This window comes from Prionailurus bengalensis, chromosome C2 (assembly GCF_016509475.1).
Source record: "Prionailurus bengalensis isolate Pbe53 chromosome C2, Fcat_Pben_1.1_paternal_pri, whole genome shotgun sequence".
NCBI lineage: Eukaryota > Metazoa > Chordata > Mammalia > Carnivora > Felidae > Prionailurus > Prionailurus bengalensis.
In genome coordinates, this window is record NC_057350.1 from 8,045,329 (window position 1) to 8,059,652 (window position 14,324).

Here is a 14,324-nt window from a genome sequence, read left to right on the forward strand (position 1 = left end):
CAAATAAAGTATATTTTTAAGTGCAGGTTCATTCACTCAAATACCAAGTGTCTCCTATATGCTAGAAGCCATGCTCAGTAGAACATAGCAGTAAACAAAACAGATAAAAAAAATCCCTGCCAAAAAGTTCATATGATAGGGGAAGAGATCACTAATGAACAAACACATAATGAAATACATTATGTCAGATGACGACGAAGAACCATGAGGAAATTCAAAGATGGAGGGTGAGAAGGGCACTGCAGCCGAAAGCAGGGTGTCACCAAGAAGAGGGTATGACAGCAAAGACCCAGGCAGGGAGGGAAGGAGCCACGCGCTCCCTGGGGAAAGGGCATTTCAGGCACGGAGAAGCACTAATGCAAAGGCCTTAGTCCTATGGGCCTGTGGCTACTGTTTCCAAGGGACCACAGAGTAAGGCTGCGTGCTGGTCCAGAGAGAGCGAGGGGAGGCAAGGTCGCAGAGAGAGCACAGGAGTCACAGGGAACGGGGATTCTTTGAACCGCTCAAAGAACTTGGCTCTTACAATGGGTGAGGTGGAAGCCACTGAAGTTTCACATGATTTAATAAAATACGGTTAATTGTATCTCATTATGTTTTAGTTAGAATTAATACAATTGAATTTAATACCGTGTAAGCTCATGAGAAAGGTCCTGATTTACAGGATAATATTAAGGATAACAAAACAATACCAAACACACACTATGCCAGTTACTGCCCAGGACTAGCTCACTACTCCTGTAGTTCAAGTGAATTAAGAGGATGGAAGGGACAAGTTTCCGACGCCATATTAAGAGTTGTATAACCCTGTGTAAGTCATGGTCTTTCTTTTCTTATTTATAAATGCATGGACTGATCAAGATCTGTAATGGTTAACTTTTCCTCAAAACACAAAAAAAACCCACAAGGTTTTAAAGCCAATGGAAGTCCAATTCCTCTGACTACAAGAGAGCATGGCCTCTCCCGTGCCCTCCTAGGCACTGCCTCTGACTTTCCAACACCTTCTGAGAACAGACCGGAAACCCATGAATTAAAAGAATTACATATAGCCAGTAGCTCTAAAATTCTATAATCGTAATTCACCCTAAATTACTCAGATCAAATCTCATCAAGGCTGCCAGCCAACACTTCTTAAATTCTAAATCGTACCCTCAAAATTTACAGCAATGTTGACACTGTTTTCATAGTGGCCCTCGTGCCTTTGTTACCTTTTTCCGTTATATTATACTTAAAATCTGCAACATTTAAACCAAAATGCCGAACATTTTCTAATCTAACTTATTGTTCTCCTTATTAGCAGATGAAAAGATCTCACTTCCCATCTCAAAATCCTAAAACTCACCATTATAATAATTGAAAAACTTTTTAAATGAACAATATAAATTCAAAACTGACCCAACATTTGAATATTTAACTTGATTATAAGCAGACGTCTTTTCCTAAAAAAATTTTTAAGATTACACAAAGATTAAAAAGGAAATTATGAAAACAGAAACAGAATTTAGAAAGCAATCATCACATACCTCATTGGCTCCACTGAACAGAGGTTCTCCAGTGTGCATTTCAACCAAAATACACCCAAGGGACCACATGTCGATAGCAAGGTCATAAGGCATTCCCAGTAGCACCTCTGGAGACCGATAAAAGCGACTCTGAATATACTGGTATATCTGAAATATATTGCAATATCATATTAATTCCAACATAAGTTTTGTTTAATTGTGCTCAACACTGAATTAAGAACACTTATCTGGTATCGACGGAAAAAATAACTGGCTAACTCCTAAGTTGGGGTTCCATTTACTGATTTCACCTTTATGCTACAAGTATCATTTAAACAAACATTTCAAGAGAGTGGTTAATCACACTGTGAAATGCAAAACATACAATTCAAGCCCTTTCATTTAGTCCAATCCTAACTGGCAATCAAGATACACCTTAAAACAATTATGTTTTGTTAGAAAAAAGACATTATTGAGAACAGGGTCTCCCTATTAATTACTCTTTCCTGCCATGGATAGCACTTGGTTTGCCACTAATTTAAGGACTAAACTGTATTTTAATTAACCTACAGAATGTATTTCAGCATCAAGTCAAATAAACTCAGTACAATGTAAATGAAAATTCAGACATCTATGACTGTACTGGTTTCACAGATGTATCTGAGAAACACCCCCATATAAAATGCAACCGGAGGTCATTCCTGATCAATCACTTCTTCTCTGCCCTGTCCTCCTCCACCTCCATTTGAGAATTCTTAGGGAAAAAAATCTTGAAATGGATAATTTTCAATGAAGTAATCTGAGAATGTCTCTAGAGACCAATTCATTTTCAGCCATCATAAATTTGTATTTAGAAACATCAGGAAAGCAAACAAAGTTTTATTCAAAAAGAGAAAGAAAGAAACAAAATCCTCCTAACTAAAGCTCTTCACGCTTAACAGTCCAATTAGGTGGCCAGCGGCGTGGTGCTTTCTCACGGACGCTTTTGTGGCTCCCACCTAAAACTCTAGCCGAGTCCCCAAAAACAATTTGATGCCCCATAAGCAGATCAACCCCAAACCTAAGGCCTTGTCAGAATGAAGAAAGTGAAATTCAAAGGGAGAGGTAAGAAGTATTACGTTTCCGAGTTTGTGGAGGGCCAACAGCATCGGTAAGCCCCAACGACTCCCTACATCTCAAAGGTCTCATTTCCCAGCTTACGTCTGTCACTCGTCTATTCGGTTTGGTCAAAGCAGCGGCTGGGTCATCTACAAGGTTGTGCACCCAAATCCCCTGCAACACACCTGCCCGGCCACCTTCTGAGACGGAACCAGTAAGTGCAGGGCAGGGCCACTGGGTGCGCATCTCAGAAAGGATCTCTCACTCTCACCTGACACGCTCACATAGTTTAAACCTCACGGAGCTAAAGGGATAGTTGTCTCAATTTGGCTGGAGAGGCACAGTAGTGTTTGATATTAGATCACAACATAGGATTTAGGTTTAAAAGGTGAGGGCGTAGAAATTTTCTAAATCTATTCAAATGACGTTCAAGATGGGCATGTATTTCCCATTCACAATATACTTCATCCCCATCAACAACTACGCACATCTCTTGATTTTCAGAGGCATCTGAAACCCCAAACTTTGCTTCCCACTCCCCTAAATCTCAATCAGTGATCTACAGAACACTGCTACCGTAAGACAAGTTGTAGAAAGTAACAAAAAGCCTGATAGTCCTGTTAACTGGCTATGAACCTCCACGATTAAATTAACCAGCCATGCTTAAAACACAAAAAGACTGTGCAACAGAAAAGTTGCACAGGATAAGAAATCCAATCGGGAAAAACAAAAAGCGGGAAGCCAACATGAAATAGTATCTGAAAGTCAGTTGTGGCCTTTCCTTTTTTCCCCCCCGCTAAGAAGTGCAGTTTCAATACTTTCAAGTAAATAGAAACAGTGTCTGAAGTGAGTAAAACATCATCAGATGGGGATCTGACTTCCTTTCAAGAAGAGAGCAACCTATCCCTCCTATTCTATATGCAAAACCCGCTGTTAAGGGTAGCTTTCATTAACGCCAGAAAGAATAGCAGGAAAAATCTTTCTTCCATCAGCTAAATCTAAATCTATTTATTGCTATAGACAGGTCTGTCTTCAGCAGTCTGAGAAAAACCAGTTTGGACATGTGTCAGAATGTATACAGGGCAAAAAAGATTTAAACTTATTTATCAACACAAGTATACTAACCAACTGTGTAATTTCTATACAAGATCACCATGTGTAATGTAAAATTACCCGTATTTTTCTTAACTTACCAGTTTTTGGAGAAACACATTTATCTTGATCTTTAGAGAAATATTTCATAGCAAGGATTCAATGCTCTAGTATTGGAATAGCCCCAAATTTATACTAAAATTTCTACTTGGAAAATACACAGATCCACGTAATATTTAATTCGCTCATCTCCTATTCTCTCTTTTAGGCACACAGGTCATTTTTTAAACCCTGTTTTAAAAAACCAATACCTTCTCATTCAAAACCTAACTATTTGCATTTGAAGAGATACTTCCCCCAGACAGGTTTCAACACAATGCGATCCAAGCAGCATATTTTAAAGATAACCATCCTGTGATTACCTCTGAATTGTATACACATTAATAACATCTCAAACATCTACCTACACTTTTACCTAATTCTACTTTAATACACAAGTCCTGAAATACACTTACCCTCTGCCCCAACTGACAGGAACTGCCAAAGTCAACGATCTTGATTGCACTGCGTTTGGGGTTACAAAGAAGGATATTCTCAGGTTTTAGGTCACAGTGAATGATACTAAGTTCTGGGGTCGCAAGAAAAAGCAGCGCGGTGCACATCTGTTGTGCAAACTTTCGTGTTAGGTTCAAAGAGACACCTCGAAAATTGGTGTTCCTCAGCAAGTCGTAGAGGTTGTAGGACAGCATTTCAAAAACTAAACAGAGATGGTTTCGAAACATAAAGTGGCGCTTCAAATGCACTGAAAGAGGAAGAAAAAGTTTCATTTTAAATTATATATACCAATAAGATGAGAATAAGGCATGCATGCATGAACTCTCAAACAGTCTAACAACATTTCCACGTCAAATGTAGAGTGAAAACCAAGTTAAAATTTGGAGATCGGCATTCTGCACTAACAGCACATTCTGTAACCAGTCAGGAATATCTAGATTGTTCACCTGCTAATTAAACAGGTGTCGTGCCTGCCAATCAGCAATATAACGTGAGAAGTATCACCAAAATGCTTAGTTTAAAAAAAAAAAAAAAAAAAGAAATCAGGTCTGAAAACACACATAGCAAACTGACAAACAATACTGAGAATACTTCAGTGACTTTCTGCTCACTTCTATGAGAAAGTATTTTTTACTCCCTGAGAGCCCAACCTCACAACTTCATATAAAGCCCCACCCACTGGGATCTCCAGGTTGTGACCATGCTGCTGTAGGCGGCTCTCAGGCTCTGATATATATCCATATTCCGCTTTGCTGAGCCTTGGATCTCACTAGTAATTTCCTGTAACAATTGTCAAAGGAAGGCACAGATCTTTTTTCTTTTAGGCAAATACAACAAGTATGTGAAAAGCATGCTTTACAAGAATTAGAGTTCATAATCAAGGCATTTGATTATGTTCATCAAACTGGTACATGGGATATCTTGTGCACAACTGAAGGTTTGGGAAAAGTTGAAAATAAAGCTCAATCACAAGAAGAAATTGTAAGCAGGCTCATGAATGAGAAAAAAGACTATAGAAGCCATTATATGCGATCAGTGTTGACCTCTAAAAAGGCTTAATACACACTAAATTGCTTCAAAGATTGTGCTTTTAGTATTAACACTGACTGCACATCAGATGAGGTCATTCAATAAAGTGCTGCCCTTCACTATAAAATTCTTATATATACCAAGCTGAACACTTGTTACTCAACTGGAATGACATAAAACAACCATCTGTCAAGGTTACCTTCATTTTGGTCTCTTAGTTTCATAAAAAAAACAGGTTTCTCTACAGATCTATCTGGAGTAACTATGACGGTATTCAATCTCTGGTCCCCCAAAATGGGGGATACATTGTGTGCTCCTGAATGGCCTCCCCAGAAGCAGGGCCCGTCAACATTGGTTTCACATCATCCTTGATACAAACAATCCAAAGCTGGGATAAATAATACAAATGCTAAACAGCTCTATAGGAGTCTACAGTACAACTCAACACTCTGAAAATAAAAAGAATCCTTAAAGGTTACATAAGAACGTATAACATCTGGGGCTCCTGGGTGGCTCGGTCGGTTAAACGTCCGACTTCGGCTCAGGTCACCATCTCCCTGTTAGTGGGTTCGAGCCCCACATCAGGTTCTGTGCTGACAGCTCAGAGCCTGGAGCCTCTTTTGAATTCTCTGTCTCCCTCTTTCTAACCCTCCTCTGCTTGCTCTCTCTCTCTCAATAATAATAAAAAAAATTAAGAAAAATAAAAAAAAAAAAGAATGTATAATATCTGCTCTTAATCAGTGAAGTGCATAGGTTTAATACTATAAACAGAGCTCCATGGGCAAGAAGACACCCCAGCAACATGGTCAAGAGTTTTAATTTGATGAAGCAGTAGCCACAAAAAGAATGTAGAAAGTAACTGATGTCAAAATTCCAGTGTAATTACAAAAATTCCTTTAAGAAACTCTGTGATTACAAAGTTCTTCGAATTGAAGATCAATCCACTTGGTTCCACCTGACTTCCCAATTCATTACTCATTTACTGAGTAACTACTACAATGGGCTGGGCACTAAAGACATTGTCAAAGAAAGCTCAAACACAAGTATATTTATGTATCTTTTTCACCGAACTTTGGAGATACAGTTGTGTTATCTTTTTAACTGAACTCTGTTGAGGGTCAGCAAGACTTTGTTCTAAACCTAAAGTGAATTTTAACTAGACCCATGACAGATACCAAATAATCCACGTGAGCAATTATGCTGCATGCTAAAGAAGACTTTTTTTTTTTAAGTCTCAAAGACCTAGGACTACAAACTATTAGAATAAATTATTCTTATCAATTACTTCAAAACAAAAAGAAGTTACTGACATCACAAAAGAGCAATATGACTTTGAGACATCTTAAATTTTAACTATCAATTCTCCTGGCAGGGCTATGTCTAATTTTAAAGTTTTTGCTTGTTTTCCAATACAGAGCCTCAGTTTCTTGAGACACTGTGCATTCACCACCTTCCTAAATAAAAACTTAAAAAAAAAAAACAAACACGCATCCCAAAAGCATCTATAATAATTAATGCCATTAATAATCATTAAAGTCAGTTTATTAAAAACAAATTGACAGCCATTATTATATACAACTGAATAACTAACATTTATTGAATGCTTACTATAAATTTGCCATGTTTTCTTTCCGTAAGACAGAATTCAAATGTAATGCCATCAACATTTTCTCTACTACTTAAGCAAACACTCAAAACACAAAACACAAGAGTGAGGAGGAAGATGTTCACAGATTATGAGTCAAGTATCCTTCAAATGTCCTTCTTGAGCTTCTAAGCCCTTTGAATGAAAACAGGCTCAAATTTACACGTTATAACTGACACTGAACAGTAAATGTTCAGTGAGTATGAAAGGTTTTAGGGGCACCTGGGTGGTTCAGTCAGTTAAGCATCCGACTTTGTGGCTCAGGTCATGATCTCACAGATCGTGGGTTGCAGCCCCGCGTCAGGCTCTGTGCCGACACCTCAGAGCCCGGAGCCTGCTTCGGATTCTGTGTCTCTGTCTCTCTGTCTCTCTCTGTCTCTGTCTCTCTCTCCCCCTCCCCCACTAGTGTTTCTCTCTCTCTCTCTCAAAAATAAATAAACAAAAAAAACAAAAAAAAAAAAAAGAAAAGGGTTTAAATAGACATGTTATTACTATGGATTATATCAGGTTTTCTCTACAGAGAGGAAATTAAGAAAAATTAATAATATTAAGGTCATTTTACTGTAACACTAGGGAATGAAGGCGGTTTCATAAAGGAAATCTGATCTTGGTATCTGAACCTTACATCTTTAAACATTTTTTGTTTCCACCATTTTGGGCACACTAAAGAATCATAATGCCCACTTATTCATAAAAAGATATTTATTAAATAAAATTTAACCTCATGTTTATCAAGTCAGGCCAGCATTTCTGGAAATGAGTTGCTATGTATACATGCCTAGAGAAACTTCTATAGTTAGTTGATCCTAAGGTCTCAATCTTAAAACTTGATGGTATTTTATATTTACTCTTGGTAGCAATTTGTTTCTTGGCACATAGAATAATGGGATCTTACAATCCTTGGCATCTTAGATTTGACTGAGAACAGTATTAAACAAGGTATATTCAGATGTTGTTGGGCCCATATATCAACTGACTTCACTATTTCCAGAATTTTTCTCTTTTTTGTTTTCAGGAAAAACACTGTAAGACAAGGAAACAAACACAGGGTCTAGATTCCAGCAGAGGTAGGTTCAGATGCTAGCTGCAGAGCCCCTGGGATCCTGGGTATGTTACACTTTGTAAACACAGTCTATAATCTAAGGACCCCACCGCTTTCCTTACAGGACTACTCTATTACAGATGATGGAAGAAAAGCACAAGGAATATGATAGGAGTTCAAGAAATAGTGGCTATTACCTCTTTTCTGTTGTAATAAGTCTTAACAGCATCTAATGCTGTCAAACTGACAAATAGCCTGAGGAGGAGTCTGAGAACTTGGCTCAGACATTCCAAAACTAGTTCTATTATTATAATATATTTGGCTTACTTCTAATTTCTGAGGGTAGGAGAAACAGTTAAAGTTGCTAAAAAGAGGACCCCCGGATAAAGTGCATCATTACAGCAAACAAATGGCACTAGTAAGTTGCAAAACATGATACTATTCTTGTGTTTCTAAATTATACACCAGGAGGAATGCACATTCCCCAAGATTTAGAATATTACTGCCAGATCGAGTAACCGACAAAAATCTATGCCCTCCAATAGAAATAAACAGTTGAATTTTTAACCTATCACTTTAAAAATTAACATATTCTCATTCAAAAACAACCATGAACTCAAACTTCTGGCCCATGTGAGGGCACATGGCTTTGTGTGCCTGTTTGTTTACCTATGTAGTATTTCATTTCAGTGTCATGTTTGTTCATGAGCTCAAGAAGTCGCACTTCTATCTGGGCTTGATTCAGAAAAGCCTTCTTGTTCTTTATTATTTTAATGGCAACCCATTCTTGCTCCACACGATCATATGCTTTTACAACCTAAAAGAGAAAAAAGATAAATAATTCTCTACTAATGGCAACAACTGCACGACATTCTACATTTAACTTTAATTGTACATTTACCTAATTCTCATTCTTCTCATCTCCCTAAGATGAGGTCCTGTTCGTTTCCATTCAGTCTCATCCATTTACTACTTCACAGTCAACTTTAAGTCAACCTTTTCAGTTACATTTCTTTTGTATCCTTACAGTATTTCTAAATATCCACAATATTGCCTTCTTAACAAAAGCTAGATTTCTCCAGAAACAAATTTACATCATGACAAGTGCTTTGCTTTTTTACCTTTTTTACTAAATGACACTATAAAACAATTCTCCTAACCTTTTAATGGGAGAAAAACCTGGTTTAAATCTCAAGTATATGTGTAAATTATTTATTTTTTAAAGTTTTTTTTAATGTTTATTTATTTTTGAGAGAGAGTACGCATGAGTGGTGGAGAGGCAGACAGAGAGGAAGACAGAGAATCCGAAGCAGGCTCCACGCTGTCAGGGCAAAGCCCAAAGTGGGGTTCAAACTCACAAACTGTTGAGATCATGACCTGGGCCAACGTTGGACACTCAACTGACTGAGCCACCCAGGCACCCCTCAGGTAAAATATTTAAAATAGGGTTCTGAGTCATTTGAAAAATGCAGAAAGCTTCCTAACCTTAAGTTAGATTTTCACAAACACGGGTATATAACAAAAGAATAGGTTTACTTTAAAAAAATAAATCTAATACAAATTACTCAGAAAGTTCCATGATATAAGGTAAAAGCCACAATTAGTGGATTTTGATAGTTTTAAAGTAGGAATCAATGCTAAGGAAAGTGGAATGTTCATAAGCAAATCACCATGTACACCTCTCATCTTAATTTTACTCATTTAAAAGGAGTTTCACATTACTAACAAAGAGAGTTACATAAAAATTAGGAAATCGGGGCGCCTGGGTGGCTTAGTCAGAAACATCCAACTCTTGATTTTGGCTCAGGTCATGATCTCACGATTTGTGAGATCAAGCCCCAAGCCGGGCTCTGCGCCAACAGGGTTGAGCCTGCTTGGGATTCTCTCTTTCCCTCTCTCCTTGCCCCTCCCCCATTCACGTACTATCTCTTTCGCACACACACAAAATAAACATTTAAAAAACTCAGGAAATCAATACATTGATAAAAGAGAACTATCCACAAATCAGAAAGAGCAATCTGATTAAATGTTAATTTATATTTATAATACATACAATCTGAATAGGCAAGAGTTTTTATACATTTTCTAGCATATTCAGAAAGCCTGGAGATAGATGTAGGTAGAACTCCAGGTAATTCCAATTTGGAGGCTGAGTACCACTAGAGGAGAGGAAGAGAATGGAATGCATGAAGATTTACATCAGTCAAGGTTAAATATATCGTCAATGGTATATTATAAATGGTCCAATTAAAAACAAACTTGGAGGGGTGCCTGGATGGCTCAGTCGGTTAAGCGTCCGACTCTTGGTTTCAGCTCCAGTCACGATCTCGCGGTTTCGTGGGTTCAAGCCTCACATCAGGCTCTGTGCTGCCAGCTTGGGATTCTGTCTCCCTTTCTCTCTGCCCCTCCCCCACTTGCGCCATCTCTGTGTCTCTCAAAAAAATAAATAACTTGTTAAAAAAAAATTTTTTTAATCAAACTTGGAATGAAAAATGCAATTATTTCTGGTTTCATCCAATTCTAGAAGAGTATCTACTGTCTTTAAAACCGGAGGCTACCCCTATAAACATCTGACCAAGCGGTTTTGATATTCTTCTGTTTCACTGACTATATTGACGGCACCAAGAGTTGCAGTTCTACGCCCGGATCCTAATGGTCTCCAGGACAAAGGCCACTAACGGGCCCAACTATTTACTGACTTAGCAAATAGTTAACCAGCTAAATGCTAAAGCAATGGTTTCTGACCCTGAATTACACATTCAACAGGCAGCTTGAAAAAATACAAACACGCAGAATCCAGCCACAGAGATTCTGGTTTAATTGGTTTACAGCCCAGGTAGCAGTCCTTTCCCCCCAACATTCCCCCCCCCCACCCCCTGCCAAAGCTCCCTGGGAAATTTCAATGTGCAATCAAGACTCCTAACCATTGGTTAAAGAAATGAAGGAGCACGTTACTTGATAAGGATCTGGCAGAGTTCAGAGAAAATCTGATCAAGTCATTATGGAAGACATTACCTGGTGAGTGACGGGTCCTGAACCTGAACACGCGTGAGCCTAAGGCAGGCATCAGTCTAACCTGATGAGATGGAGTTTGAGGTCAACGGGTCTCAATTTTCAATCGTTTAACTATGCTCACTTGCTCTTAGGAATTAAAGTATGAGAAAATCAAAGTGAAGGGGAGGAGAAAAACATCACTCTGAACTCAAAAGACTACATATTTAGGGAAAACCAAATAACCAAAATGGAAAACGAAGTTTAGAGAGTCGGCTGTATGGCACAATTTCCACGGTGAACAACACAGGGGTTAGAAAACTGTCCTACTGAAGGCAGCTGCCCAAGTAGCTGGTGTGATTTTCAAGGTGGAGCCAGCAATCCCTGGATCTAGGGTGCGTGCAGCCTTACTAAAAGCTGGGCCTCAGACACGCCTTTCCTTAGGAGACCCTGAGAGAGAAGGAGCTGCTTCTGACAAAAGAAGTAATACTTCATAAAGAGGGACTCCCCCAACACTGAGAAACCCCTAACTCAAAGAAAAAGAGGTTACAAATCAAGGAGAAGGTCCCTGAGTTCTTTACAAGTACTGCAACTACTTGGAATTTGAAAGCGGGAAGGGGCAGATACTATACACAGGTGGCACCAGGGCCTTGAAGAGCCACACTGGAATTACAGAGGCCTCCTAGCAACCTTGTACATATTTCCTTACAGGTTTAATAGCTGAAGATTTTTCTGGGTCTTTTCTGGGTGGCTGCTAATGGCCCACAGTACATTTTTTGTCCTAAGTGTGATCAGACGCATGCACAGGCTGAAAAAAAGGCATTATTTTTCCTTCTCTCAGAGCAGGAATGGGTAAACAGGAGCACGCGGGTTCCATCGTTTTAAAAGGCCCCAAAACAAAACAAAACCATTTTTCTTTAAAGGTGGTTCAGGAAAGTCATTTTGAAACCCATTCTATCCTCATCACTGAAAAGTCCAAAGAAGTGTTTGAACTGCAGGTTAGTAATGGCCTCACCACACAAAGGGCGTGAGGCAAAGGAGACTGGGATCAGCAGTAAATCACACCTCACACCAAACAGAGCTTGGGGACTCAATGAGATAGGACTGACAAGTGGGAGCAGCTAGCTGGGCAGGTGCACAGCCACAGAAAAAGTTTCTTAAAGTGCAAGGACGAAGGTGTGATGGCTCTCGGTCTGAGCACAACTGATGCAAGAGACCGCCATATTTAGGGTTTTGTGCTCTACGCTGAGGCTGGGTGGGCAGGTGAGGACGGAAGGGCTGTGGGTGGAGACGAGGCCAGGAATAAAGAGAAACACCGAGTTCTATTGGGGAGCCCCTTCCTCTCTTTTCCTGCTAGAAGCTGCTAGAAGCTAGAAGCTAGAAGTTGCTGAATGATCCTTTCCATCACAGTCACCGTATCAGCTGTGCTGGTACTGGGAAAACGGGAAGAGGAAACCCTGAAGACCATGTGCCCACTTCAAGGCCTGATAACAGAAGGTAAGTTGAGAGAAAAACCAGGACACAGCCCCTGGCTTTCCCAGCCTCTAAAAAAGTGGCAGGGCACCTGCTGTGCCAACTGAACTCTTTTCTTTTTGAAGAGGCGTATCAGATAGGAAGGTAATTATCTCTTGCATCCATAGTGAAGAATCATCCAGAGACCATACACAATCCATATGAAAGGGGCAATACTACCTGTTAGCGATTCCGATCGACTCATGTATCAGTAAGGAAAGTAACTTGATAGCTCTGGAAAGTAAATATGGGAAGTCTAATGGAGTTTTTAGAGCTGATGCAGTTTTACTGCCTTTGAAGGACCATGATAACCCCAAATACTCACATATCTGTTGTTTACATCTATTTACAGACATTGAAAGTGTACTACTGAGGAAAAGGCATAACAACATGATTCACTAGGAAGCTCTAATTTAGGAAATACAGCATTTTCCATTAAATTACCTGTCCAAAGGAACCTTTGCCTATCAAGGAGTCAATTTCGTAACGATCCATCCACTTCTCTCCGTTTTTTACAATATAATCATAGTTATCATCATCATAACCATCATTGTAAACCTTCCGCTCCTTCTTATGACTAGAATCGTCTCCCTGGCCCTGTTGGTGTCTTCGCTTCTTTTTTGCATAGTAAACCTGAAATGAGAATGTACCGGTGTTAAGTGTAGAATTTAAATCTTTGGGGGTGAGGAGGCGCCATGTGCACGTGCGTGTGTGTGAGATATAGATCAAGAGTATACGTGAGACAAATGTGCCATCAGGAAGAAACTGATGAATTTTTATTCCTTAGAACAAATACAAAAAAATGAAATAAAGAATTTTCTATAGTTGCTATTTGAATTACGTAATGACACTGATATATAACCATTGAAAAACGTCTATGGTGAAATTCACCTTTAAATTATATTGTTTATACATCTTATCAACAGATGCTAAGTGACTAGTCAAAGTATCCCATTCAAGAAGACTAACAGAGTCTGATTTATATTGATTTCTTAAACTAGGATATAACTTGCATACAATGAGATGGCATAGCTTGTACGAGTATAATATGAGGGATGGGGCAGGGAGGGGGGTGTGTGTGTAGATACTGATGTAATCAACACATGCCAAACCAAATAAAGAGCTTTTTCATCCTATCAACTTCCTGCATCCCCATTTTATATTTGGTCTTAAGACAAAAGGTTTTAAAAATGAAAGTTTAGATGGGTGTGAACTAAGATTTTCCTAATACAAAAGGCCGTCTGAGACATTCCGGTTTTGAAGCCTATAATAACGTAACAATTAATGAAAGCCGGCCGCTCCTTCCCCTTCCCCTTCCCCATACTAAGGGCCGTAAACCCTGTGGCTGATCACAGTTGAGTTCTTCTCCTTCTATCTATTTTTCTTACAAAATTGTTTCTAAAGCCAGTTAAAAAATTACAGGTAGACTAGGCAATAGTTCAATTGGTAACTAACTGAGGAAATTATAAATTACACTGCACAGAATAACACCAGAAAAATTCTAGTTTACAAGGTGCCAAAATGGTTAAAAACCTGCTTCAGCAAAGCTACTGGGAAACTCTGATTTCACCACAGGTTAACAGCAGCTTTGTTAATAACCTCCCAGATGTTAACAAACTGACATTAATAAACTGTTAACAATTTTCCAGATAATCAAAACTAGTTTGGCACATCTTTTCTAACACACTGTGTACAAAATCCAACGCAGAAATGTTCATCATTGAGTGCATACTAATCCTATCTTGCCACACTGCCACAGTAATACAACTATACTGGCATTAAACAGCATCAAACTGATATAAACTGTACACATGCATAAGAACATGCTTTTAGTTAAATGGCTCCAGAGCTGGAACGGGGC

The 14,324-nt window shown here is 38.9% G+C and overlaps 1 protein-coding gene across 5 annotated transcripts in view; it reads right to left on the bottom strand.

Annotated features, from left to right (window-relative positions):
* DYRK1A (dual specificity tyrosine phosphorylation regulated kinase 1A) overlaps positions 1-14,324 on the bottom strand; it is a 150,462-nt gene that overhangs the window by 18,604 nt on the left and 117,534 nt on the right. For all 5 annotated transcript variants that reach the window (XM_043593604.1, XM_043593606.1, XM_043593607.1 and 2 more), the window contains 4 exons: positions 12,908-13,096; positions 8,630-8,777; positions 4,205-4,491; positions 1,521-1,667 (listed from right to left, as the gene is read on the bottom strand). In XM_043593604.1, the coding sequence (XP_043449539.1) occupies positions 1,521-1,667; positions 4,205-4,491; positions 8,630-8,777; positions 12,908-13,096 (771 nt within the window). The remainder of the gene's footprint in view (positions 1-1,520; positions 1,668-4,204; positions 4,492-8,629; positions 8,778-12,907; positions 13,097-14,324) is intronic.